The 27,840-nt window shown below is 41.9% G+C and overlaps 1 protein-coding gene and 1 long non-coding RNA gene across 2 annotated transcripts in view; one reads left to right on the top strand and one right to left on the bottom strand.

The window, feature by feature from the left end:
* The window catches only part of MIB1 (mindbomb E3 ubiquitin protein ligase 1), a 273,835-nt gene that overhangs the window by 161,443 nt on the left and 84,552 nt on the right, over positions 1-27,840 (top strand). Inside the window, exons 11-12 of the mRNA XM_033933912.1 lie at positions 2,082-2,279; positions 13,712-13,863. Coding sequence (XP_033789803.1) covers positions 2,082-2,279; positions 13,712-13,863 — 350 coding nt within the window. The remainder of the gene's footprint in view (positions 1-2,081; positions 2,280-13,711; positions 13,864-27,840) is intronic.
* On the bottom strand, positions 21,290-27,484 carry LOC117355406. The gene is made up of 2 exons (XR_004538353.1): positions 26,863-27,484; positions 21,290-25,656 (listed from the first exon to the last, which is right to left on the bottom strand). It is a non-coding gene; the product is annotated as an uncharacterized LOC117355406 (long non-coding RNA).

Genomic DNA, 27,840 nt, shown 5'->3' with positions numbered 1-27,840 from the left:
CATTGTGCTATGATCCCTCAGTAGAGCCCTGTATAAGCCCTTACAAAAGGTTTCGCTGATGAATTTGTCAAAGATGGTTTTCCTGGTAGCTGTCACCTCAGCAAGAAGGGTTTTGTAACTTCAGACTCTATCATGTAGAGAGCTGTGTGTCTCTGTGCATGGTGCATTCCTTTCTGCCAAAGGTGGTGTTGGCATTCCATATCAATCAGGAAGTCCGACTCTCTGCATGCCAGGCTGCAGATATAAAGAAAAAGGACAAAATTCTGAAGCTGCTATACATGAGGAGAGTTCTCCATTATGTCGAGTTGACAAATTAATTTCATCTTTCAGATCATCTTTTTGTGCTCACCAGTCCTGGTAGACTGAGAAAGCCAGCATCTAAGGCTTTTGTTTCCAGATGGATCCACATGGCTATTTCATCTGCATACATTGACTGTGGTAAACAGCTGCCAATCTCATTGAAGGCACATTCCACCAGAAAGTTGGCTTCTTCATGGGCAGAATCCCGGACAGTTCCACCTAAGATTTGTAGGGCAGCTACTTGGTCCACTTACATTACATTACATTGTTACTTGTTAACCGCGTAACCATTAGTACAACGTGGTTTATAAAAGATTATTTAACAATGAACACTCTCCATACTTTCCAAAGTTTTACAGAGTGGACATGATGGTGCAAATGGACCCAGCTTCAGGCTCATATACCCCAGCCTAAACTCAGGGAACAACTTTGGTATGTCCCACTGGTAAAGACTTGTGTTTCTTTTGCACTGAAAGGGAAGGTTCTTTCCTTGATAATCTTTTTTCCATTATAAAGGAACATTAGTCTTGATGCCTGCCCTCTCAGATTTCAATTTAGCCTGTTTCCTGTCTCAGACATGTATATGTGTTTCCAAGTGCTTGCGTTGGAGTGGCCAAGAGAGTATGATGAAGATTTTTGTTTTGACTGTCCAACAAGTTCAATGAGTAATGCAATAGCTCGTAGTGGCAACATCTGTGGGAGAGCCTATAATAGCTGTAGAAATGTTAATGCTAGTTGCATTCAGGTAGGTGGTTTGTTTGGGTCTACCTAGTTTGTATTACGTTTTATGGGAATTAATTAATTGGCTTTGTTGCAGAGCAGAAATGACTTAACTTGGTCAGGGAGTTCCCCGTGCCCTCTTTGTTATTTCTCCTCTTTTAGGGGTGATCAACTGCTTTGGTACAAACTGAGGAGATGGGGACTAGCCACTGACACAAGGAGGCAGAGTTGAAAAGCTGGAGATGATTCCTTCTACAAAACCTTGTGGATAGAGGTGAATAACCCACTGGTTGAGACTCATTCCTTTATACTGAAAAGAAGATTATCGTGGTAAGAACCTAATGTTTCCATTCCCTCTACACCCAAAATCCCCCCGTAACTCTCATCATTTCCAGTCTCCAGTAAATCAGATCTAGCCCTGTACATATGTAAAATCAACAAATCAACTACCCAACAGATAAAGTGATATATGAGTAGCCAAGTCTCTGTGTTCCAGTTTTGTTCTAGTATTGAGAACATAAGAATAGCCTTACTGGGTCAGACCAATGGACCATCAAGCCCAGTAGCCCGCACTCACGGTGGCTGTTCCAGGTCACTAGTACCTGGCCGAAACCTAAGAAGTAGAAATATTCTATGCTACTGATCTTGGGCAAGAAGTGGCTTCCCCCATGCTGTAGTATACCCTAGCTTTTAGTGAATTTCTTCTTGTAATCATAGCTAATGGCTGGCAAGTTCTCTGTGAAAGTTACATAGTGAAGTTTCCTATGCTAGTGATCCAAGTAGGAGGAACTAGAAATTTCCATCCCTTCACTTTGGTCTTCTGAACAGTTATGAGGCAATTTACTACTACTATCTGATAGCCCTATACCCGACGTAGACCTAGAGACAGTGTACCCTTTGTCCCCGTTATGGATAAAATAACATTAAAAACATTCTGCCAGAAAGGCTTAACAATAGAATAATCCCATCACTTAGTATTTTTTTTTAAATTAAAAGTTTATAGAAGGTTGAATTAGATAGAATTAACTGTTTTACTATTGGTAATTAATGTGTTGATTTAGGATAAAGATGGAGACCGAGCAGTACATCATGCAGCTTTTGGTGATGAAGGAGCTGTTATTGAAGTCTTACACAGAGGTGGTGTAGATCTGAATGCTCGCAACAAGCGTAGACAGACTCCGCTCCATATTGCTGTCAACAAAGGCCATCTTCAGGTTGTGAAAACATTATTGGTTTATAGCTGCCATCCTAGTCTTCAGGTAAAACCATTTACATTAAATCAAAAAGTTTGATCATATTATTTAACTAATATGCTATTTCTTAGAGATGCTATATAAATGCAGTTAGTTTAATAAATAGTACTGTTGCTGTGAAACTGATCCAATGTGCTCCCGAGTTAGGTGGTGGAGAGAAAAATTGTTACAGGGTTCAAAAAAGCATGGGATGAACACAGAGGATCTCTAATCAGAAAATAATGGGTATATATTGAAGAATTAAGGCCAGTACTGGGCAGACTTGCATGGTCTATGTCCCATATATGGCCATTTGGTTGAGGATGAGCTAGGGAAGGGCTTCGCTGGCTGGGATGGTTTAGATGGGCTAGAGTAAGCTTTGACGGAGACTTCATAAATGGAGCCTAAGCACAGTATTGGGCAGAGCGCTGGGTTTTGGCCCAGAAATATCTAAGGAAAAGGACATTTTAAATTAAATCATGAATTTATAGAGCATGTACGGTTGGGCAGACTGGATGTGGACCATTCGGGTCTTTATCTGCCATCATTTATTATGTTACTATGATCAAAAAAGCAGTACCAAATAATCACTTTTAAGGTTTCACACAAGATCTTCAGTAGTGCATCTCATGGGCTCTCAATTATGCTCCATAAGATATTATGCACGCAAATCGTCATTTGATTTGCTGTTATTTTTTTACCTTTTAGTGAGAGAAGTGGATGTGGTGAAGAGGTTACTTTAAATGAGCAGTAATAAGGGAAAGGGGAGAGTGAATGGGTATTGCAATCTTGTGGTTATATATTCAAAGTGGAGGGCAGTAGGGGATTAACCGACTTGCCCAGAGTCACAAGGAGCAGTGCTGAGATTTGATCTCTCAAACTCTGGGTGCAGAGGCAGTGGCTTGATCACTAGGCCAGCTAGCTTCTGAGTATGAGGAAAGGGTGACTTAAAACCGTCATTTGATCTGCTGATATTCACTTAGCGTCGGGTGGAGATATAACTTTCCTGCATGTTTTCAAGGAAGTGCCCCATACCTTCACTTCATTGAAAAAGCCGCAGGGCAAAACATGTTGGAAAGTTACGTCCCTACCCGACGCTAAGTGAAAGAGTGATATAAGTTATCTGTGAATCACATTCAATTTATTTAGATGTATTCACAATATAAGACTAAAAAGTAAAATATCAGCAGATCAAATGATTTTAAGTGCATATCTTATGGAGTATAATTGAGAGCCCATGAGACGCACTTCTGAAGATCTTGCGTGAAACCTTAAAAGTGATGTTTGGTACTGCTTTTTTGTTCAATTTCATAGAGATGCACACAACCAAAAATGTTATGGTTGGTATTAATTTTTAAGCAGAGTTTAATAATATTTGTGTGTGTGCTATGTTCCCTGATGCGTTCCCCCTTTCTGCTTGATTGGCAGTACTACAGATTGTTTTCCCAGCTACACTGTGTACACAGCCATTTTGCTTAGGCCCTCCCACCTTGCCCCTTATCCCACCCATCCCTAAGCGTACATTACATTTATACACCTATCAATCACCCTCAGCAATCCACCAACTGATTCTGACAATTGAATATCATCACTAATGGAGACTTACTACCAAACCTTTATCAGGTATCTTTCTCAACTATCACCAAGTCACCATTTCCTCACACTCAGAATTTGCAGGAGCCATTATGGAAGCCGCTCAGCACTGAGCAGCAGCGCAAAATCGCACGCCTGCTTGTGCTTCTTCTCAGGGCTTTGGCCTCAAACCCATTTCTTCCTATCTGCAACAGCTACGTTGCTTACTTATTGCTTAGAAAATCCACTTTAAACTAGGCTGCTCATTTCTTTAAAGCTTTGCGTTGATTAGGCCCTAAATACTTATTGGAGAGGATAAGTATAAATGAAAATCCCTGGAGGAGATGCTTTTAAGGTCTTATCAGTAAAATAGTTTAGGACCAAAAATACTTGGGCTCATCCATTTATGTGTGGTGCCATAGTTCTGGGAATGCTCTTAAGAGAGATTAGGGAAGATTCTGATTTATTGAAATTTTTTGAAACTTCTTAAGACCTGGCTATTTCAGCAGTTTGCTGGGGGCTGATTAAGCAGGCTCATGGCTGATTAAAATACACTGAGTGGGCTGGCTGCCGATATTCAGAGGTGGAGTCAGGAGAAATGTGAGCACCATACATATTCAGTGCTGGTACCCTCATAGCTGAGTAAATAGGACAGCCTTTTGTGCAGTCCTATTTTAGTTGCTTAGCTGAACAGGTGCTGGCACTTTATATCCCCTGGCACCTACAGAGCTCCAGGATTGCAGCCGGGATAATTCACTGTTGAAGTCCTGGCAAGAGTCGACCTTACTCGTTGATTTCAGCTACCTACCCCTTCCCTAAGAACAATGCTACCTCTGGAAGTACCCCCCTCTGGAACCACCATAGAAACCACAAGACTGCTTCTAGAGGCAGCACACATTTTGAGAGTGATTCCAGGTTAAGCAACTATAGATTATTTCTACCCTGAAGAGCTACTAGACTACCAAGAATGTGCCAATAGGTCCAGAGTGTGTGTGATTTTTTTTTTTTTTTTTTTGGGGGGGGGGGGTTCTAGAGTGGGTGCTGTTCTGGCAGGCAGAATTATTCCAGGACAAGCAGGCATGATATTCTCACATGTGGGTGACGTCATCTACGGAGCCCCGATGCGGAAGCATTTTCAAGCAAACTTGATTGAAGATTTAAGTTTGCTCTGCTGCTCCACGCATGCATGCCTTCCTGCTCCACTAGGGGGTGCATCCCCTCGTGGTCTCCAGTTCAAAATTTTACGCTGAGCCTAGAAGTTGTGTTTTTTCAGGCTCTGCCCCAACTGCCTTCTAGCACCGTGATTTTTCTTGTTTTTCATCGTTTAAGTCGCTGTGCGCGAAATTTTTTCTTCTTCAACTTGATTCCTGCTTTGTTTGACCGACCCGGAGGCTTCCGGGTCCCCGTGGCCGCGTGGCTACTCGAGCCGCGGCCACTTTCAATTCTATGTCCCAGCCTTTGACCGGCTTTAAAAAGTGCACCCGGTGCGAGCGGCTTCTTTCCATCACAGACCCGCATCGCCAGTGCATCCTCTGCCTGGGGGCCGCTCATCCAACCGACTCCTGTCCCCAGTGCGCTACTTTCCAGAACCGGGCCCTCCGTCGAAGGAAAGCCCGCATGGCGGATCTTTTCGCCCCAGACCAACCTTCTACCTCGGCCTCGGCCCCGGCCTTGACCTCGGCCCCGAATACCTCGGCATCGCCTCAAGACTCGACTCCGAAGTCCTCGGGACAACAGAAAGCCTCGGCTCCGGGTAAGTCCCCTCTTCCCTCTTCAGGTTCTGTACCAGCGAAGAAACCAACCTCGGGGACACCGGCGACGCATGGCGGAAGTCCCATGCTTACAGCCCCGACGAAGCCCTCCAAGCCTTCGGGCCGTGCCTCCACCACATGGGAATACTCTGATACGAAGTCGATCCCCGGTGGAGTGCACCGAGGCAGGGGACATGCCTTCGATGCTGTCCGTGCCCGTCTTCCAGGACTTACTCCGAACAATGATCTCGTCGGAGCTGTCCGCTGCAATGGCCCATCTACAACCGGCCTATGCCTCGACCTCGACCCCGCATGTGCCAGACCAGCCTGAGCCTCGCGTCGAGCCACCTCGGGGAAAAGTGCGCAAACTTCGCCGCATCTCATCTTCCTCGGACTCCTCGCCGAGGCAACCGAGGCGCTCTCCCTCCACAGACCGCCACAGGGCAAAACGTCGGGCTAAACCAGCAGAAACCTCGAACCGCCGTACCTCTAAGAAGGCCCGGGGTTCCCCCACTCTACGAGGCCGTTCACCTACACCTCGTACGGGACCGCTGAAGGTGGCAGAGTTATCACTCTCCAACCCACGCATCCTCCGAACTCCCCCTTGGACCGGGGCTCCGATCCGAGGTTTCAGGCTTTCACCAAGGGAGTCCGGGTTGAGGTCACTGATTCGACATCGATATGGTACCCCGAACCCCGGCATCGTCTCCGAGGGGCTCCTCGAGACGTCGGAGATCCACGACCCCGGAACACTTTCACGGTACTTCCCCGGTCTCGGAGCTTGGATCGGAGCAGGAACCTCGCTACTCGAGGGAAGCCTCCCCTTCCTTCTCCACCCGACGGAGGTCTCGTTCACCGACCCCCCACGGGGCCTCGGGAACATCCTGACCATCCTTCTCACGCTTTGTCCAGGACATGGGCCACGCTTTGAATTTAGACCTCCAGTCCGACTCCAGATACTCTAAAGAGTACCTAGCGGAACTGGATATGCCATCACTACCCAGAGAGTCCCTTCGCTTACCACCTATCCCGATACTCCAACAGGCTCTCTTCAGGAACCTGGAGACCCCCTATAAGGTCACAGCCATGCCCTCCAAAATGGAGGCCAAGTACCGTACAGTACCCTTTCCGGGATTTGAACAACCACAGCTCTCCCACCAGTCGCTGTTAGTAGAATCCTCCTTAAAAAAGGCTCACCCCTCCCGGGTCTCAGCGGCGGTCCCCCCAGGCCGAGAAAGCCGAACCCTAGACAAGTTCGGCAGGAGACTATATCAAAATGCGATGATGGCCTCTAGGGTGCAAAGCTACACTTTCACCTTCACATCCTACCTCAAACACCTCATTGGACTACTGAGAGCCTTTGAGACTGACCTACCGGCCTCCCGCCAAGGAGCCTTTAGCCTGCTTTTGGAATCCCTCTCCAACCTACGCCTCCATCTATTCCACGCGGCCTACGATGGCTTCGAACTCTCCTCCAGAGAGGCAGCTTTCGCTATCGCCATGTGCCGACTAGCTTGGCTACGCCTAGTCGACATGGACCCCAACTTACAGGACCGGTTGGCTAACCTCCCCTGCGTGGGAAAAGAACTGTTCGATGACACTATCGAGGCGGCTACAAAACGCCTCTCCGAACACGAATGCTCGTTTGCCTCCCTCGTCCGACAAAAGCCCAAACCGCCCGCGTCCAGGCCGTATAGGGCCCCTCCGCGCTGCTACCCACAAAAATCCACTCCTGCCTTCTCGCGGCCTCCACCCAGGCGCCCGCAAGCCCACCACCGGGCCATGCCCAAGTCCCAACCGCCTGCGACTTCCAAACCATCCCCGTCCTTTTGACGGGATACGCGGAAGGGGGCGGGCCCCCTCCGCCATAGTCCCAGGCCTCCTTCCCATCGGGGGTCGCCTCAAAGCCTTTTACCCTCGCTGGGAACAAGTCACATCAGACGCATGGGTCCTTGGCGTGATCTCATCAGGATACTCTCTCAACTTTCAGACCATTCCTCCGGAAAACCCCCCAAGGAATTGCCCTCCCAACCGGACACAGCTACCCCTACTCCTCTCCGAAGCTCGAGACCTGCTTCGCCTGAGAGCAGTGGAGGAGGTTCCCCCCGACCAACGGGGGAAGGGCTTCTACTCCCGTTACTTCCTGGTACCGAAAAAAACGGGAGGCTTACGCCCAATACTAGACTTGAGACGCCTCAACAAATTTCTGATACGAGAAAAATTTCGGATGCTTTCCCTACCGACCCTCTACCCCCTGATCGACGAGGGCGACTGGCTCTGCTCCCTCGATCTGAAGGAGGCGTACACACATGTCCCAGTGCACCCCGCTCACCGCAAGTTCTTGCGTTTTCAGGTAGGGGACTGGCACCTACAATACCGTGTCCTTCCCTTCGGCCTAGCATCGTCACCTCGGGTCTTCACCAAGTGCCTCGTGGTGGTCGCAGCAACCTTACGCTCCCAGGGCCTCCAGGTATTCCCCTACCTGGACGACTGGCTGATCAAAGCCCCTTCCAGGGAAGCGGTTATCTCAGCGACCCAACAGATTATTACCTACCTACAAAGTCTGGGGTTCGAGATAAACTTCCCAAAATCCCAACTACGCCCCTCCCAGTCCCTACAGTTCATCGGGGCCACGCTGGACACGGTTCACCTCCGTTCCTTCCTCCCCCCTCCGCGTCTAGAGGCGTTAGTAAGCCTGAGTCGAAGGTTTTCCCTGCTGACCTCGGTATCAGCTCGGCAGATGATGACTCTTCTGGGCCACATGGCCTCCATCGTCCACGTCACACCCTTCGCCCGCCTCCATCTGAGAATTCCTTAATGGACCCTGGCCTCTCAATGGTGTCAAGACCGGGACCCGATCGACCGCCCCGTGACAGTGACGCCTTCTTTGCAACGATCGCTCCGCTGGTGGGCCGACTCTTCAAATCTTTCCAAAGGTTTGCTCTTCCTCACCCCACCCCACAGCAAGATACTTACCACGGACTCGTCGGAGTACGCTTGGGGAGCCCATCTGGACGGCCTACGCACTCAAGGGATGTGGTCAGCAGAAGACCGTCGCTGCCACATCAACGTGCTAGAGCTTTGGGCCATCTATCTCGCAGCTGTAGCTTTTCAACATCTGCTCCACGACCGAGTGGTTCTCATCCGAACCGACAACCAGGTAGCAATGTACTACGTAAACAAACAAGGGGGAACAGGGTCTTGGTCCCTTTGCCGGGAAGCCCTGCGCCTCTGGAAATGGGCAATCTCCAACAACACCTTCCTTCGAGCGGTGTACATACAAGGAGAACAAAACTGTCTGGCGGACAGACTCAGCCCCCTCCTCCAGCCACACGAGTGGTCACTGCACTCTCAGATCCTACGACAGGTGTTCGAAAAGTGGGGGACGCCTCAAATAGATCTATTCGCATCCCCCCACAACCACAAGCTGCCTCTCTTCTGCTCCCGGATGTACTCCCCAGACCGGCTCAAGGCCGACGCCTTCCTCCTCGACTGGGAGGGAAGGTTCCTATACGCGTTCCCACCGTTTCCTCTGATACTGCGGACGCTTGTCCACCTGAAAACAGTACAAACCACCCTGATCCTGATTGCTCCTCGCTGGCCACGCCAGCCTTGGTTTTCCCTTCTACTTCAACTCAGTGTCAGAGATCCACTGCCTCTGCCTCTGTTTCCCTCTCTACTATCACAGGGTCAGGGTTCGCTGTTACATCCCAATCTTCAATCTCTTCATCTGAATGCTTGGTTCCTCTCCCCCTGACTGCTCTCCCCGTGTCTCAATCAGTCAAGGAGATATTGGAGGCCTCTAGAAAGACCTTGACGAGAACCTGCTACTCCCAAAAGTGGACCAGATTCTCAACCTGGTGCTTCTCCCACAGCCAGGACCCGGTGTCGGTCCCCGTCCCTCTGGTCCTTGACTATTTACTTCAATTATCTCATTCCGGCCTAAAGACCAACTCCATTCGAGTACACCTCAGTGCGATTGCGGCCTTTCATCAGCCCCTGGAAGGGAAAGCCCTCTCGCTCCATCCCTTAGTCTCTCGCTTCATGAAGGGTCTTCTGAATGTCCACCCTCCTCTCAAACCTCCCCCGGTGGTTTGGGACCTTAACGTGGTTCTGGCTCAACTAATGAAACCTCCATTTGAGCCCCTAGACAAATGCCACACAAAATTCCTCACTTGGAAGGTGATTTTCCTGCTCGCGCTCACTTCCGCCCGGCGGGTTAGTGAGTTACAAGCTCTGGTAGCGGACTCACCCTTCACGGTATTCCATCACGACAAGGTGGTACTCCGCACCCATCCAAAGTTCTTGCCTAAAGTAGTGTCTGATTTTCACCTCAATCAGTCCATTGTCTTGCCTGTGTTCTTTCCCAAGCCCCACTCTCACCCCGGAGAGGTGGCGCTCCATACTCTTGACTGTAAGAGAGCGTTGGCCTTTTACCTCCAACGTACTCAGTCACACCGGAAAGTACCACAATTGTTTTTGTCCTTCGACTCAAACCGGTTAGGTCACCCAGTCTCCAAGCGCACCTTGTCCAACTGGTTGGCCGACTGCATCTCCTTCTGCTACGCTCAGGCTGGTCTCACGCTGCATGGTCGAGTAACAGGACACAAGGTCCGAGCGATGGCAGCCTCCGTAGCGTTCCTCAGGTCCACACCTATTGAGGAAATCTGCAAGGCTGCCACGTGGTCTTCGGTTCATACCTTCACCTCCCACTACTGTCTGGACTCACTGTCCAGGAGCGATTGCCGGTTCAGCTAATCGGTTTTACGAAATCTATTTGCTTAAATCGCCAACTTCCCTCCATCCCTTTTCAGTCAGCTTGGAGGTCACCCACATGTGAGAATATCATGCCTGCTTGTCCTGGGATAAAGCACAGTTACTTACCGTAACAGGTGTTATCCAGAGACAGCAGGCATATATTCTCACAACCCGCCCACCTCCCCGAGGTTGGCTTCTTTGCTAATTAAGTGAACTGGAGACCACGAGGGGATGCACCCCCTAGTGGAGCAGGAAGGCACGCATGCGTGGAGCAGCAGAGCAAACTTAAATCTTCAATCAAGTTCGCTTGAAAATGCTTCCGCATCGGGGCTCCGTAGATGACATCACCCACATGTGAGAATATATGCCTGCTGTCCCTGGATAACACCTGTTACGGTAAGTAACTGTGCTTTGTTGGAGGTAGGAAATTGGAGATCCCCCTTATATGTGTCCCCCTGATATTTAGCAATAATCAACATAAATCTTGGTGAACAGACTTGGATATTTCATGCCTATGCCCAGACATACCCAAGACCAACAACTGGGTGAATAATATACAAAGATTTGTTCCCAAAGGATATATAACGACAAAAAACAAAAAAGGAACAAACTAAGAACTTTTAATACTTTTATGCCCAGACATAACCAGACATTGAATATCTGGACCTAATTTAGCTGAGATGGTCACTGCTTAAAAACTTATTGACATTTACCAGTTGAATTTCCGGGGGTGTATTTGTACTTAAAAAAAGTTTTGGTAGTAATACATTATGAATGTTGTATAGGGCTGTCCACTGATATTCAGTTGCACTTATCGGCACTATCTGCCAAACACAAAACTGGTTATTCTGGGGGCAGAGTCAGCACTTATATGGTTAAATGCTGATAACTACGTAAAGTGACCACAAAAATAGGACTGCACAAAACATAGTCCTGACTATATGCCATTTTATACGTTTAAGTGCTGAATATTGCATTTAGTTTTAGCCGGCCACATACAACTGGATATTCAGTTCTGGTGCTTTTATTTATTTAAATTATTTGTACACTGCTTTGTTCAATAGTACTATAGACAGTGTACAGGTTAAATGTACACAATCTCATAAGAAACTTTCATAATAAGACAATTATAAAATATCTTGATATTAAAAAAAAAGTCAAGTTGTACTATGAACAATTTTATACTATTAATCTGAGAAAGCTTGAGAGAAAGAGAGTGTTTTTAATTATATCCTGAATTGAAGTATTGATATCATCATACATATTACAGTAGGCAATATATTCCAAATATGTGCACCTTCATTCAGAAGCATTGCTGTGTGATTCATTTCTAATCTGACATGTTTATACAATGGAAAAATCTAACAATAATTTGTCAGCTGACTTTAAACTGTGGATAGGTTGATAGAACTTTAGCCAAAGCATCATCACTCAGGGCTATAACAATCAGTGTCGGTACTTAAATATAATATGCCAATAGACAGGCAGCCAATGTACCATATTTTTTGGCCTATAAGACGCACCTGACCATAAGACGCACCTACATGTAGAGGAGGAAAAACCAAGAAAAAAAATTTGGTTCAGAATTCTTTTTTCTTAGTTTTCCCTCCTCTACACGTAGGTGCGTCTGGTGGTAGGCAGCCCCCTCCCCTTTTTTTAAAATGCCGGTGGTCCAGTGCGGATCTAGCCAGGAGCTTTCCACGCTCCTGCTGGACGGCTGTCTCCTTTGTTGCTGCAGAGAGGCAAATAAGGCAGGAGCGTGAGCTTTTCGCTTCTTTCCTGATTCCGTACCGCTTTGTGAATGGCTGCCATCAGTTCTCGCGATTTGCAAGAACTGACGGCAGCCATTCATGGAGTGGCACGGGACCAGGCAGGAAGTGAAAAGCTCCTGCTCCTGCCTTATTTGCTGCTCTGCAGCAACAAAGGAGGCAGCCATCCAGTAGGAGCATGGAAAGCCCTGGCGAGACTGCCCTGGACCACCAACATTTAAAAAAAAGGTACCAGGGGCGGGGGGAGCTGTTTAAAAAATTGTGTTCGCTCCATAAGATGCACCCACTTTTTGGGGTGGAAAAACTATGTCTTATGGAGCGAAAAATACGGTAATTCTGTAATGCTATAGAGACATGGTTGAAATTTGATAAAACATCAGTAATTTAGCAGCTGAATTTTGCACAATTTGTAAAGAATGAACCATAGTATTCAAAAGATCTAAATAGAGTGAGTTATAATAACCTAAAACTGATAAGATCATTGCTACAACACTGTATGAAAATTAACCTTTGGTAACAATTTCTTCAGGCGTCTTGATAGTCTCAGCCTAAAAAAACCTTCTGAATGACAATCTTTATTTGTGTTTTAAGAGCACAATATAACTCCAAGATACTTACACTATAAAGAAATTGCAACTCAGTATTATCAAATTTTACTGAACAACCTACCGTATTTTTCGTACTGTAAGACACACCTGACCATAAGACACACCTGATCATAAGACGCACCTAGGTTTAGAGGAGGAAAACAAGGAAAAAAAACATTCTGAACCAGATTGTGTTACTATTTAATAAAATATACCAGGCTCTGCACCCAGCTTCCCTCACTCCCTGCCAGGCTCTGCACCCTGTTCCCCCTTCCCTACCAGGCTCTGAACCCTGTTCCCCCTTCCCTGCCAGGCTGTACACCCAGCCCCCCCTCCCTCTAGGCTGTGTACCCTGTCCAACTGCCCTGCCCTGTACCCTGTCCTCCCTCTGGTGGTCTATTAGTAGGCCGGGACAGGACACAGGGCAGATCTAGTGGAAGGCAGGCAGTCCCCCTCCCCACCGGCCTGGTACCTTTTTTAATTCTGGTAGTCCAGCGCTGTATCAGCAGGAGCTTTCCGTGCCCCTGCCCCTCCCTTGCTGGATGGCTGCCTCCTCATCTCTTCTGGCCAGCGGCGCACAAGGCAGGAGCAAGATTTTTGTGCTTCTTCCTGGCCTTGCGCCGCTTTCTGAATGGCTGCCATCAGTTCTTGCGAGTCAGGTTGCTTTATGCCATTTCCCACTCTATAAATTGCATATGTCTGAGTTGCTGTTTGCTTTTGGTTATCTAGAGATAATTCTTTACTAGCTTCTTATGAAAAGGCAATTTTACAATGCTGTGGTAGTGATTCCCACGCAGCAAATGTGACGCAGCCAGTTCAGTTCCTATGGGCTGCGTCACATTTGCCATGACAGGACTTGCTACCACATCTTTGTAAAAGGGGCCCTTAAGTCATCAATATTTTTCAGGTTACAATAAATTTGTGTTTTGAAGGTGGAAGTTGTAGAGAAGAAACTCGTATTTGAGTGATTTGGGTAAAAATTGATCTGTTCTCTCTTCTCCCCATTTTCTTTGTTTTTTAAGGATTCTGAAGGAGATACTCCTCTACATGATGCAATAAGTAAAAAACGTGATGATATACTAGCTGTACTCTTAGAGGCTGCTGCAGATGTTACCATCACAAACAACAATGGTTTCAATGCGCTCCATCATGCTGCACTGCGAGGAAATCCCAGGTAATGCAGACTTTTGTTGTTGTTGAACTGTAAGGATTGTTTGATATTAGTTGATCCTTAGTTTTATAATACAATGAGTGCTTAAGTCTTTTAATTTATCTGTATGATGCATGATTTTATTTTATTTTTAAATTTTTTTAACAAATACTTGTAATTATTTTTTTTAAGTAATGGTTGGAATTCTCAAATCATAGTAGTCAGAAGAGAAGTTCTCAGAAAACAGGCAGGACACGCAGTCTTTCTGTACTGGTATGGTCTTACTGGGCTTCCTTAGTTTGTTTTTCCTTAGAGCCCACAGAATTCTCCTCTTAGAAACACCTAGATAGGGTTTTAGGTTTGATGTATTGAGCGGCAGTGGTTAAGATGTTTGCCATTGAGTCGTTTGGTTTTGCATCTGTTGTTTTTCTATCAATTTCCAAAAAGAGAATACGTTTAGCAGTTTTGGGATGTGTAGGTATTACACCATGACGTTGGTAGTTAGACAAGCACACATTGTGTTTAGCGTGCCTTGAATGTGAATATGGCTTCTCTAATTGTGTCACTTCTCAAAACAATAATGCCTAGGGGTCTTTGTAACGGATATTTTAAATACTAAAAAAAAAAAGTTTCTTAAACTGCCTTTGCTAAATAATCAGAGTAATTTAAAATAAAGACACTAAAATATACCTATTTAACTCTGCCTACATTTTTCCAAGTTTATTAGGTAATTTCCCAGCAGGTAAAATACTCACACCAGTGAAGTTTTCTCCTTCTCTGGAAATCCTCTTACATAAGGTGACCATACATCTCGTTTTGAACGGGACCCTCCCGTTTTTAGATCCCCTGTCCTGTTGTCCCTACACACAGCTTCGGGACGCTGTTCCATTTTCAGGGACAGTGTCCCGAAGCTGTGTGCGGGGACAACGGGACAGACGATCGCTTCCTGTTCCTTCCTGCTGCGAAAAAAAGCCTCCCTCCAGCGCCTGATTCAAACCCTCCCGGTCCGCCGCCACTGCTGCTCTCCTTACCTCCCTGCTGCTGCTAATCGCCACCCAGATGCCTTCTTCCCGATGTCAATTCTGATGTCAGAGAGGACGTTCTGGGCCAACCAGGCAGCGATAGGCCCGGAACGTCCTCTCCGACGTCAGAATTGACATAGGGAAGAAGGCTTCTGGGTGGCGATTAGCAGCAGCAGTGAGGTAAGGAGAGAGGCTGGCAATCAGCAGCAGCGATGGCGGACTGGGTGGGGGGCTGGAAGTAAGGCTTTTTTTTTGCGCGGCAGGGAGGGACGGAGGTAGGCAAGCAGGCTGGCTTTGGCACGGCAGGGAGGTAAGTAGGTAGGCAGGCAGGTTTAGGGGGTGGGACAAAGTCTAGAAGGCAGTGAGAGGGACATGGGAATGAGACACTGGGGCACTAAGGACATAGGAAGGAGGCACTGAGGGCACCAAGGACATGGGAAGGGGCACTAAGGACATGGGAAGGGGCACCAAGGACATGGGAAGGAGGCACTGGGGGCACCAAGGACATGGGAAGGAGCACTGAGGGCATAAGAAAGAGGCACTGGAGGCACTAAGGACATGTGAAGGAAGGAGGGAGGGAATGGATAATTGTTGGGCCTGAGTGCAGAAAGAAAGAAATGAAAGAAAGGATACACAGTCAGAAGGAAACGCAACCAGAGACTCATGAAATCACCAGACAGCAAAGGTAGGAAAAATAATTTTATTTTCAATTTAGTGTTCAAAATGTGTCAGTTTTGAGACTTTATATCTGCTGTCTATATTTTGCACTATATTTGTCTATTTTTCTATAGTTACTGAGATGACATTGCATATTTTAAAGTCATCTGCCTTGATATCTTTGAAACCCCCCAAATATAAATAATTAACATTTTCTCTGCATATAGTGTGCTTTGTAGTTTTTAAAAATTTTATTGTTACCATTATGAATTAATAAGATATTATGTGTACATGAAAAATGAATGGAAGAAATTGGGGGTGAGGCTAGGGCGGGATTGGGGCGGGCTAGGGCAGGATTGGGGGCGGGACTGATAATTAATAGATGTCCCCTTTTGATGAAAAAAATAAATGGTCACATTACTCTTACAACATCTCTTATTATAATTTTATTGTGTTCTATTTTCCCCTGTCTTTAATGCTGTTCAGTGAAAGTTTTGGTAGTATCTACAGTACTGTAGTGTTCTTTGAAAGCTGATTGACTGTTTACAGTTTTCAGTTACCTGAATAAAAATTCAGCAGTTTAGATGATAAAACAGTTTTTATCTTATTATATTATTTTGTTTAACTAAATGGATATGTTTGATTTATTATCCAGTTAACTTATACTGTTGACCGTTTCATTAAAATAAGTGTGGTAAATTAGGATTTTCAAACTGTAGAGTTGGATTCTGTTGTGGTTTTGATCCCCTAGTAAAATGATTCAATTTTTATTTCTTGTGATACAACCTGACAGGCTCATTCATGTGACACACTATATACAAGGGATTATGGGGGCATGCCTCTTTTATGATGCAACTTGCTAGTCTTTTCACACACACTCTTGTTTATATTTATTAAAATCTTTATAATACTGCCTGGACTAATGAGCAGATCACAGCGATTTATATTCTCTCTCTCCCCTCTGCTGTGTCCATTTTTTTGAAACTTGCTCTCCTTTCAGTGATCTGAGTTGGCAGAAGAGGGGAAGGAGAGCAAGCAAGACCCCATATTTCCAGTCAGATCTGGAGGGTGGGTGGGGGAGCAACAACATAGGAAGAAGTGACAGGAATTTCAAGTACTTGATTTTCTGCACTCTTCAGGCCTGAGCAGGCACATTGGCCATTATGGAAAGTGCAGGCTTAATGTCTGTCAAACTTTTGGCAACACACCTCAGTTCTTTGCAAAAGCTGGTGAGTCACAACACCGTGGTTGAGAACCTCTGCCCCAGTACATTTCTCCATATTTCTGTGTACTCTTAGTAGTGATTTGTGCATTTGATACTTTTAATATTTTAGAAGCAAATCTTAAATGCTCTGAATACTGAAACAAAACCAGGTCTTTCTATTTCCATGATTATTTTTTTTAACTCTAAATATAGTATGAATGTAAATTATCTCTATAAAAGTTACTTAGGCAGTGTTAAGTGAATTAAAGAACTAAATTTGACTTTTCTTGTACAGTTTAATTTGTTAGCAGATCTAGAAAAAGAATTATGTATGTGTACCACATGAGGTAGAATGTTTCTTTTTTAAGATATAGAATAAAGATCTGGGATGACACTTGTCGCTCCCTCCTAGATAATATAGCCCCTATTTCTACCCACACTATTTCTTCAAAAAAGCAGAAAAACCCTTGATTCAATTCTTTGCTGCTCCTTCTTATCAGCTGCATTCACTGGAACGCAAGTGGTGTTCTAATCCTACATTACCTAACCTCAGTAAATACAAGGAGGACTCGCAATTTTATAAACAGAGAGAGGGGAGGAACGTAGAGAGAGGGGAGACATGATTGAGATGTTCAAATATATCACGGGCCGTATTGAGGTGGAAGATGATATCATTTTTCTTAAAGGACCATGGCCACAAGAGGGCATCCGCTGAAAATCAGGGGCGGGAAATTTCATGGCGACACCAGGAAGCATTTCTTCACCGAAAGGGTGGTTGATCATTGGAATGATCTTCCACTGCAAGTAATTGAGACCAGCAGCGTGCTAGATTTTAATGAAAAATGGGATAGGCTTGTGGGATCTCTTGGGGGAAGAAGTTAGGGGGGGTGGGTCATTAGAGTGGGCAGACTTGATGGGCCCGTGGCCCTTTTCTGCCGTCATTTTCTATGTTTCTATAAACTCAGAAAAGAAAAAATACTCATCTGCTCTCTTTTTCATCCTCAAAAAATCACTCAATTTAAGCAGAAACAAGTCACTTTAAATGGGGTCTCTCCCTCAGCTCAAAATCTCACAGACTTTTTCCAAGGAAAAATTAACACCATTAGGAAAGAAATTAAAAGTAAAGCTAGTTTAATATCTCACTCCGAAGAATTAAAACTAAATCCTCTATGCTCCTCCTGTTCTAGTTTCTCTCTCCCTTCTTTAAAAAACATTCAACATATCATGCAATCTCTTAACCTAAAAGGAATGAATTCTGAACCCATTCCGCCATTTATCTTAAAACAGTATTTTTCTATCTTTGGTTCATACATCTTTAATCTCATTAACAAAAGCCTTATCACAGCTACAATGCCCAATGCCTGGAAGCACTCCATTATCTACCCTACAATCAAAAATTATAAAGGAAGTACTCAAAAATGCTCTAATTAGTAGATGACGGCAGATAAAGACCCGAATGGTCCATCCAGTCTGCCCAACCTGATTCAATTTAAATTATTATTATTATTATTTTTTTCTTCTTAGCTATTTCTGGGCGAGAATCCAAAGCTTTACCCGGTACTGTGCTTGGGTTCCAACCGCCGAAATCTCTGTTAAGACTTACTCCAGCCCATCTACACCCTCCCAGCCATTGAAGTCCTCCCCTGCCCATCCTCCTCCAAACGGCCATGCACAGACACAGACCGTACAAGTCTGCCCAGTAACTGGCCTAGTTCAATTATAGGCCAATCGCTAATTTCCCATTCCTAACTAAATTAACAGAAAATATCGTATTTAATAAAATTTCAGATTTTGCTGACAAACACAATCCTGCACCCTAATCAGATGGGGTTTCGTAAAAATCATTCCACAGAGCACTCACTATTAGGTTTAACAACCACCATACAGTATTTTCTTGACCAGCAAAAATCAGTTATTCTTGTTTCTTTGGACCTCTCCGCGGCCTTTGACACAACAGATCATCAATTTCTACTTAAAAGGCTAGCTTCGGTGGGTATTTCCAATCAAATTCTTAAATGGTTCACCTCCTATTTTACTAACCCACAGTCTCCTTTAATAACTCCAGGTCCTCATCTTTCCAAAATAACTTTGGCATTCTTCAATGTGCTATACTTTCTCTTCTACTTTTTAACATTTATCTGGCCCCTTTACTAACATAATGTCAATGTGTAGGTCTCACTGCTTTCGCCTACGCTGATGATATACAGATTATCCACCCTATCGATTCCACTGATCCCAAAGACATCAACATTATTAATTCAAAGTTAGTATCAGTCATTGACTAAGCGAAAACATGTTCTCGCTCAGTATCTCTAAAACTAACTGTCTTCTCTTTCCATGGAAAATTAATCTTCAACTTGTATCTCCTATATCCATCAGACACTCCAATTGAATCTGTCAGTTCAGTCAAAATCCTGGGTGTAATTATCGATAGTAAACTATCTTATCGTCCACAAATCAGTGTAGTAGTCAAAAATTGTTTCTACAAACTCAGAATGATTAGGTCTTTAGCAAGCATTCTAGACCCTCAGTCTCTAAACATATTGATTCACTCTCATTATATCTAAAATAGACTACTGCAACTCGTTATAGAAAGGTATATGTCAGAAAGATATTCGACGCCTCCAATTAATCCAAAACACTGCTATTAAAATCATCGCTAACACTAAGAAATTGGATCATGCCAATCCCCTTTAAAAAAAAAAAAAGCTCATTGGCTACCAATACCACATAGAATAACTTACAAAATCGCTATTTTAATATTCAAAGCCCAAAATACTAAAGAACCTGTCTTCATCCACAGACTTCTCATCCCTCACGATCTGCCTAGAACCCTAAGATCTACCATCCAACATCTTCTCCACGTTCCCTCACTAAAGATTATCAGTACTCATTGGGCCACTTCTTTCTCCGTAACAGCTCCTACGATCTGGAATGCACTGCCAACTAATATCAGGGCAGAGCATAATCTGGATAAATTCAAAGGTCGATTAAAATCCTTCCTCTTTAAAGACGCTTATGAAGACTGATCCTGTCCTCTTAATGCTTCTTGTTTCAACAGTAAGCTGATCTCACCTGCTCCACCTTTTGTTTTTTCCTTCATTGTCTGCTTTACTTTTAAATATTGTAGCTCTCCCCTCTTACCTATTGTATGTCTTGTTTTATTAGTCTCTTGTTTATGTTCCCCTTTTTACTCTAAAACGCTTAGAATTTATGATAGACGTTTTATCAAAATTTTAATAAACTTGAAACATGAAATCTTGGTAAATTTGAACCTGATATTTTTATAATATGAGTATATATAAGGTTGATGTGTCTAAACAGCAGTTACTTGTGACCAGGGTGATTTTGATTTAAATCATGGTTTTCTACAGCCTCATTTCTTTTCGATATAATCTTAATATTTACAACCAGATTTCATCAGTATATGCCAGTTCTTGATTTACTGCTCAAAACAGCCCACTACAGAGTTCCATTTAGCATCTTGTGGGAGCGTTAGCTTGATTCCACCCATTGTTTTTAGAGCTGCTACTGCAAAATGATTGTTATGGATGTATTTAGCAATTTCAATGAGATTAGTCTTTAGTTCTGGGACACTGAATTCTTTGACTAGGAGGTGTAGAAAAATGAGCACTGCAACCTTATGTTATTAGCTAGATATTCTCTTCCTGCTCTTCTAAATTACTTGACAAAGAAAAATCCAACAGGCCTGCGGTAAAATGTCAATCAACCAAATAAAATAAAAAATTGCAGAGAGATGATGTACAGGATACATGAACTTTTATTAGAGTCAATAAAACGTTATCCAAAGAATGGTTCACATTACTTCTCATCCTGAATACATTTGCAGCATTGTCTGTGACTACACTGCATACTAGACATTTTAATTTTTGTTCACATTTTATTATAACTTGCTGCTACTTCCTGCTGTATGTGCATTTCCTGAGGTATCAATTATTTCTGCAAGAAAGACATTCCCTTCTTTTGTTATTATACAAGCACATACAAAAGGATCATTGTGTATATTACTCCACCCATCAAGACTTATCAAAAAATGTAAACATTGCATGAATATACAGCCTCATGCTACATAATTAAAAACTAATCCTAATTATTATTTTGGACTATAGTATATCTTAATTAGAAAGCTATCTTTAGATAGACTGTTACTCAAAAAATACATTTTCTTAAAAAAAAAAGGAGAGTCCAATTTAACTCAATCTGAAAAAAAAAAATCAAATTTTAATAAAAATCAGATTTAAAATTTTTTTTAAAAAAATCTTTGATTTGTAGCCACCCAGCTTGTGACATATTCTAACCATATTGTAGAAAGTGCAGATACACTTTTTAAACCAGAATCTTTTCAGTAGAGATGTGGTTCAGTTAAAATTATTGTAACCTCACACACTGAACTAGTAAAAAAGCTGGTAAGAGTAACAAGATCAGGGTCAGTTTCAAAAATAACTAGTACTGAAACACTGTTGCATGGAGAATGATCAATTGCTCTAGCAAATACATATAATGTAAAACATTTTTGCAGACTTTGTTAGGAACACATATGAAGAAGTAATATTTGTAAATAGTTTATTGAACCTTTTTCATCACAGAATAGCCACTATTTTGTGACATTTGTGTATAATACAACCAGATTTTCATAGTGATTGATAAAAGTAAAGAAAATAAAATAAGTGTGTCAAATGCTTTTCAGCAGTTCACCTGTGGAGTTCATTTTCCAGAAATTGTTAGTTCTTTTTGTTTATGTCCAACATTACATAATAGCCTGGCGTAGCATTCAATGCATAGCTACAGCTGGTTGAAGGGGACCAAATCCATTGAAGAGGTGATTTGGTTCCATTTTACCAGCTTCAGCAAAGCATTGGCTTTCAATAAATCATGTCACAAACACTTGCATATAGAATAATTTTCTACATTTGTTTTTAAAATGCTCACATAGTGGTACATAATAAATGGAATGTCCATATGCAGTTCTCCTCTAGAATTTATATGATCTTTTTATGTCTGTATATTGATTTCTGTGTTTCAGCATTTGTTTTTAGGGTAGATATGAGTTAACATTGTACTAAGTTGTATGATAACCACTTGCACAGGGGATTGTCCTAAAAGTGTACAGTTGCCAAGCAGCATTCAGAAACAAATTTTGTCTCTGAATCTAATATCGAAGAGAATTATTTATTCAACGTTCTTATAGATGTTATTTATATATATATATATATATATATATATATATATATATATATATATACACGTGTATGTACATGTGTGTATATATCTATATCTATATCTATTTTAAATTTATTTTTACCTGACAGTCTTTTTAAGCTTCTAGCCTAATGAGAGCTGGCTTCTACTAAACTGCAGAATTCTGAACCTTCATTTATAACTATACAATAAGTTTTGCCCATTTTCATCCCTCTCCTATTTGTTACTGTGGCCGAGATGGATAAAAACAGACCTTTTACCAGGGCCCATAGACAGTAGCTCTCTTTGGAACCTTGAGTCTGTTCATTGTATCACTATTGTGTGAAGACTTCCTGTTCCTGGGCTGTGAAAGCTGCTCCTATAGCATCTATCACTTGCATACCAAGAAGCAGCAGAAGGCACAGCAATGCCAGTGAGTTGTCAGGTCAACCCTTCAGTCATTTTAAAGATAATTCACTTTGTTAAAGCTCTTATTTAAATTTCTTGGCTAGAAAAATAATACCTGAAAATGGCAATCTTTATGTCTTTTAGTATCTTTTATGAAAGAACAAAAATTAGCATATACAGTTATTCAGTGCTTTAGTGAGAAGCAAGATATTTCTGTGTTGACTGGCATATGCCAGTTATATGATAGTTTTGATCAAATTGATTTTTGAAGATTAATAGCCTGGAGAGTGTGGGAGAAAGAAACATATGTAGATGTAAATTACCCAAATTTAAGGAGCTAAACTTTAGATTGTTTTGTGAAATAGTATTATTTTAAATAAAAATTGGATGCCTATTGAAATAAATGGAATCTTACTTAGACAATGAAGGCAGCCTGTCATGAATTGAGTAAACCTATATTGACATCCCCCACAAGCTCATGAGAGCTCTGGTATTCAGATATAGTGTTGATTGGATTCTGTACACATGTGGACATTGTTAAAATCACAGTTTGTTTGTTCCCCTCCGGATTAAAAAAAATTGCTAATGGGCACACAATAACTGGTTGGATTGAGGGGTGCATAGGTTTAGCAAGCCTTAGCTATGAGCACTTACTACACTGTAGTTTCAAGATTTTTAGTAGTCGGCTTATCTTTGCAGCTAAAATTCACTGGATTTTGTTTTCAGATATATAGTTCTCATTTAAACAGCTGCTTCTTGTGACCCTGGGCAAGTCATTTAATCCCCCCATTGCCCCAGGTACATTAGATAGATTGTGAGCCTGCTAGGACAGACAGAGAAAAATGCTTGAGTACCTGAATAAATTCATGTAAAACCGTTCTGGGAGAATGGTATAGAAAATTTAATAAATAAAAAATATTGCAATCTCCCGTGTATGCTCAGCAAGTTGATTTTAAAACATGTGCTCAGTTTCTTGATGAAGATACAGGGCTGATTTTAGCTGAAATGCTCTCTAGCAGCCCTCATAGTATGGAATGTTTGAAGTTGTTTAAGTCTGATAACCATGATGAGATTTATATATCGATATTCTTTACACCATGTATTATAGAAACCTAGCAGGTGTCATTTGTCTAGTCTTAAGCAATAAAGGCAGGTTCTAAGACTAGCTGCTATTTTTACCAGTTATATGGGAACTGTTCTTCAGATCCAGCTGCTCAAGTGCGCTTTTGGACGGCAAAACAGTTTCATGTATTAGCCATATCAGGGCAAGAGGCAGCCATGGAAAAAAGCAGTGTAGCATTTGATAATGTCAGCATCTGTTTTCCATGTCACTCAGATGGTTGAAATGTTTGAGTTACAACAGTGTCAGCACATGCTCCGAGTTCACTGTGTGCTCAGTTAAAAATGAACAGCTGATCTAAGTGATGGGTGTGACATTTGAGAGTGGCTCAGTGCACTTTTAGAAATCCCTTGACATGAAGCAGCAAGTAGCAATGCCAGTAATAAATTTTAACTTTTGTAAGCCACAGGTCATCAGTGTTGTTTTATATTAATGAATTTTGTCTCTCTCTTAAGGGGAAAAATTATATTAATGACAATTTGTTTTAATTTAATAGTCTTTAAGAGCCAAACTGTACAGTAGAAAACTTTAATGCATTCTTTAATCAGTAAACATGCATTATCAGCATAATGTACACCATTGTACTATATGAATGCATATTTTGCTGTAGTTACTGATACTCCTGGCATACCAGCACATCTTTTTTAGAATTATTTTGCAGAGCTCAATTATTTTTTTATTTTTTTGCAGCAATTGGAAAATAATCAAAAATGCTAGAACAGCAAGAAGTTATTATTGGTATCTTTCATTAATCTAAAGACAAGTTAGTTAATTTGTCAACATTATAAAAGAAATTCTCAATAAAAGAAAAAAAAACCCCATAATATCAAAATAATTTTAATTTTCAAAATAATATCTATAAATAGTTCTGCACTATTCCTATATTTTTTTACTTGAGAATCTTATTGGTAACGTGGATTCACTCAGCATAGCCCCAATGCATTTTTTTTGCATAAGCACTTTTTTCATACATAACCCTTTTCCAGCAAAGTGAACAGCAAGCTTAACAAGTGTTAATTTGAGAAAGACCTGTCAGACTTAAGGGAAAGGAGGCGGATAATTAATTTCTGTGGCATCACTTTAAGCATGTTAGATGAAAGTGCTCTCATGAGCACATCAGATCTTGAGCAGATTGGAAGAAACAAACTTATAGACCTATTCCATATTTTCTCAATCATAGATCAGTTGTCAAAATTCTGAGACTGAATCTTACTGGAATTATTTACAGGAAAAACATATTCTAATATATTCAGGGGAAAACATATTTATAGTTTACTACCCTTTGTGGTTTCTTTTCAAATAGTCTTAATTTAATTTTATGGACTGAAGAGTTTTATGTTTGCACTTCAAAATAGTTTGTCCAAAAGCTCTCCCTTACCTTTTTCATAAGTGATTATTTGAATTATGTTGATGATCAAGACCTAAATGTATATGCGTTCAAATAACTGTATACATGGTCTAACACATTTTCACTAAAACCACAATTATATATTATAGTCTATCTTTTGTACCCCCCCCCAAAAAAAAAAATTTTTAAACACTAATAGTTTAAGAACATCATTTGTGATATATTTGAGTCACATATTATTACAGTTAACCGTGATATTTATTATGGCACCTGCAAATAGTAATGACTGACTTGCACTGTTACTATATCAAGATCCAGTCTTTCAAATGAGATAAGGTGCGTGACTTCAGCAATATTAAAGTTGTAGTTGTTGTTCCTACCAAAAATACATACTTCTTTACATTCCATAACACTGCATGTTAATATGGGTACATAAAGAAGTATGTTCTCTGGGCAGGTTGTAGGTCATCATCTGATGAATGAGATGTAAAGGTGTATCTCTAATTTTCCAGTCTTGCATGATTCTGGAGCTGAAAACTGCTTGTTAGATGCACTGTATTAATATGCTTGCTTACATGTAAGATGCTCTTTCATTCCAAGGTAAGGCTTTTACCTTTAGTTTTACCTGCAGAATTCCCTCAGGCCTCTTTGTTCCAGAATGTAATAGAACAATGAACTACAGTACGTTCAGAATTTTCAAACTTTGAGATGTGGGCCCTTCTGTCTTGCTCCCTTTCTTTCCCTTCCATTCCGGTCTGATGCTTGCACGATGTTTGAAAATTGTAGCTTCATTCCACTGTACAGTTCCTGAGGTATTCCACCAGGGTTGTCTGACTGGTTTATAATTTACTGTAGCATCCTAAGAAGACAAGTTAGTTATTTGAAGCCTAAAGAATACTTTCATGCAAAATAATAACTTGTTTTTCCATGGCATATGGCAGAGAATGGTAGTGCAGTTTTTAGTATTTTAAATATTGTCCCAGAATTTAAAATGGTAAAAAGACAAGCACAGATAAGCGTTTCCAGTAGCCTTTAGACTTCTGTTAGGCCAGAGGCAACGTGCAAGATACTGTCCATTTGAAACTTCTGAATGGTTTAAAAACTCTGATTAGTCAATCACTTGCTTTCTCTCGCTATTATTGCTAGCCTTTTTTTTTTTTAACAGTTTTCTATAGCAGTTGTGCTTTGAGTACATAAATGTGTGCAAGAGCATATTCCCCCTTTTCTCCTGTAAATATCAAAAGCATTGGAATGGACAATATCTCTTTGGTGTGCTGTTCTGTTGCAACAATGTTTTTAGTAAAAAAAAATGTTTGTAAGAAATTAATTTTATAATACCATAATAAAGTCCAAATGTTAGCAGTGGTCAAATGGATTTAAACATTAAATGTAGTTTTTTAAAGATGCATTTAAAACTTTACAAATTATATATTTTCAGAGAACACTGGATAAAGAGGGATTTGGAGGCAGCAGAATTCCTGCAGCCTATGACAAAATAATCTAGTGCAGCAAATAGAGAACAAATCAATGTGTAGCTGTAGTTAGCACCGCAGTACAGGGAGGAGCAGCAATGCAGCATTAGAATGACAGAATATACAATCTGGTGCTCAACATGATTGTCTGCACTAAGTTTTAGATTGTCTATTCAAATGTACTTTTGTTCTAATAAATATTGCATAACATTGCATAACATTGACAAAAATATAATGATGGGAATAGATTTAATCAGTTCAAGTTCTTTGCAAAGGGTGAGTGAATTTATAACAAAACTATAAGCAGTGAACATTTCTATTTTCATGAATCTTTGGAATATAACTTGAGTGTCCTTCAGTAATAGCACTATAAACAAGTTATCCGCTATGACATATGTGATAGTTTTAGACCAAGTCTGCTGTTGGGTTTTTATTTTAAGTATAATTGAGGGTTATGTAAACTAATTAAAATTAAGCAAGGTACAATATAAAAAGGAGATTATTAGTTCAAACAATTAGCAAAGAATAAAGCATGCAGAAAGTCACAGGCATTCTTAGAAGTCCAATTTGCAGAGGCCTCCCAGTACTGTTACCTTTTAAGTGTTAGTATCCTGCAGCTGGAAGAGAGGTAATGACCTGGAGAGAGAGAGAGAAAGAAAGAGACCAGCAGCCACCATCTCAAGTGTTTATCCTTTTCGCTGATTCAGCAAATAGTAGTGGGAGGAGGGTGAGACTGTTATAAACCGGAGTACTTCACATTCTCAAATACAATTTAAAAAAAAACAACAGAAAAACAGTGTAAATGGTTTATCAGTTAGTACTTGCTACCCTTTATCTTGGGAGGGAGAGAATTACTATTAACACAGTAGAGAAAAGAGTACCTTGTGGCAGCTGAACCCAAAGCGTTCAGAGAAGGATGCTTAGATGAAGCTAACCCATGCACAGATGCAAAGAATCTGTAGAGGAGTAAGCTGCAGAGAAAATAGTTCTTTAAAAAGACAGCACATATTGAAGTATTTTTCCAGATCCTTAGACATAGAGCTCTGCATCTTTTCTTCAGAGTGTTTTTGTTTTGTGGTTTTTTTTTTTGCTTTGGACTTTTGTTTTGTTTTTTGTTTAGTTCCAGGATCAGCTGCAGACATATCTGTGTTGAAGCTACTTTTTCTTCTCCAGAAGCCAAGTCATTTAGCAAGGTCAGGTCTCCAACCTTAACACTATTTCCCACTCAGAAAGCACGAGCAAAACTGTTACAGCTTTATAGGCAGCTAAGCATTTGAAACATGCACTTGTAGGCAAATGGGCTCGCTTGTGTCTCTCTCTTCCCTGACCATATTTAGTCAACCATAGCAAAAAATAGTCTCTCAGCTGTCGATTGTCGATCCAAGAGCTCAGGGAGCCTCTATCTTTCTTTCTGCCTATTGATTCTTCATCCTGTAGTGTCTAAGCACTGCTTTGCCATTTGTTGTGCTATTTTTAGCACAGCCAAATAAAGCGGTTTCTCATATTTCCACTTAGATTTCCCAGATTTGCACAGAGCTTGTGCCATTACTGGTAGAACTTAATGTGGCTAT

Source organism: Geotrypetes seraphini, chromosome 2 (assembly GCF_902459505.1).
Source record: "Geotrypetes seraphini chromosome 2, aGeoSer1.1, whole genome shotgun sequence".
Lineage (NCBI taxonomy): Eukaryota > Metazoa > Chordata > Amphibia > Gymnophiona > Dermophiidae > Geotrypetes > Geotrypetes seraphini.
Note: the sequence above shows the minus strand (reverse complement) of the source record. Positions and strands in the feature narration are given on the sequence as shown.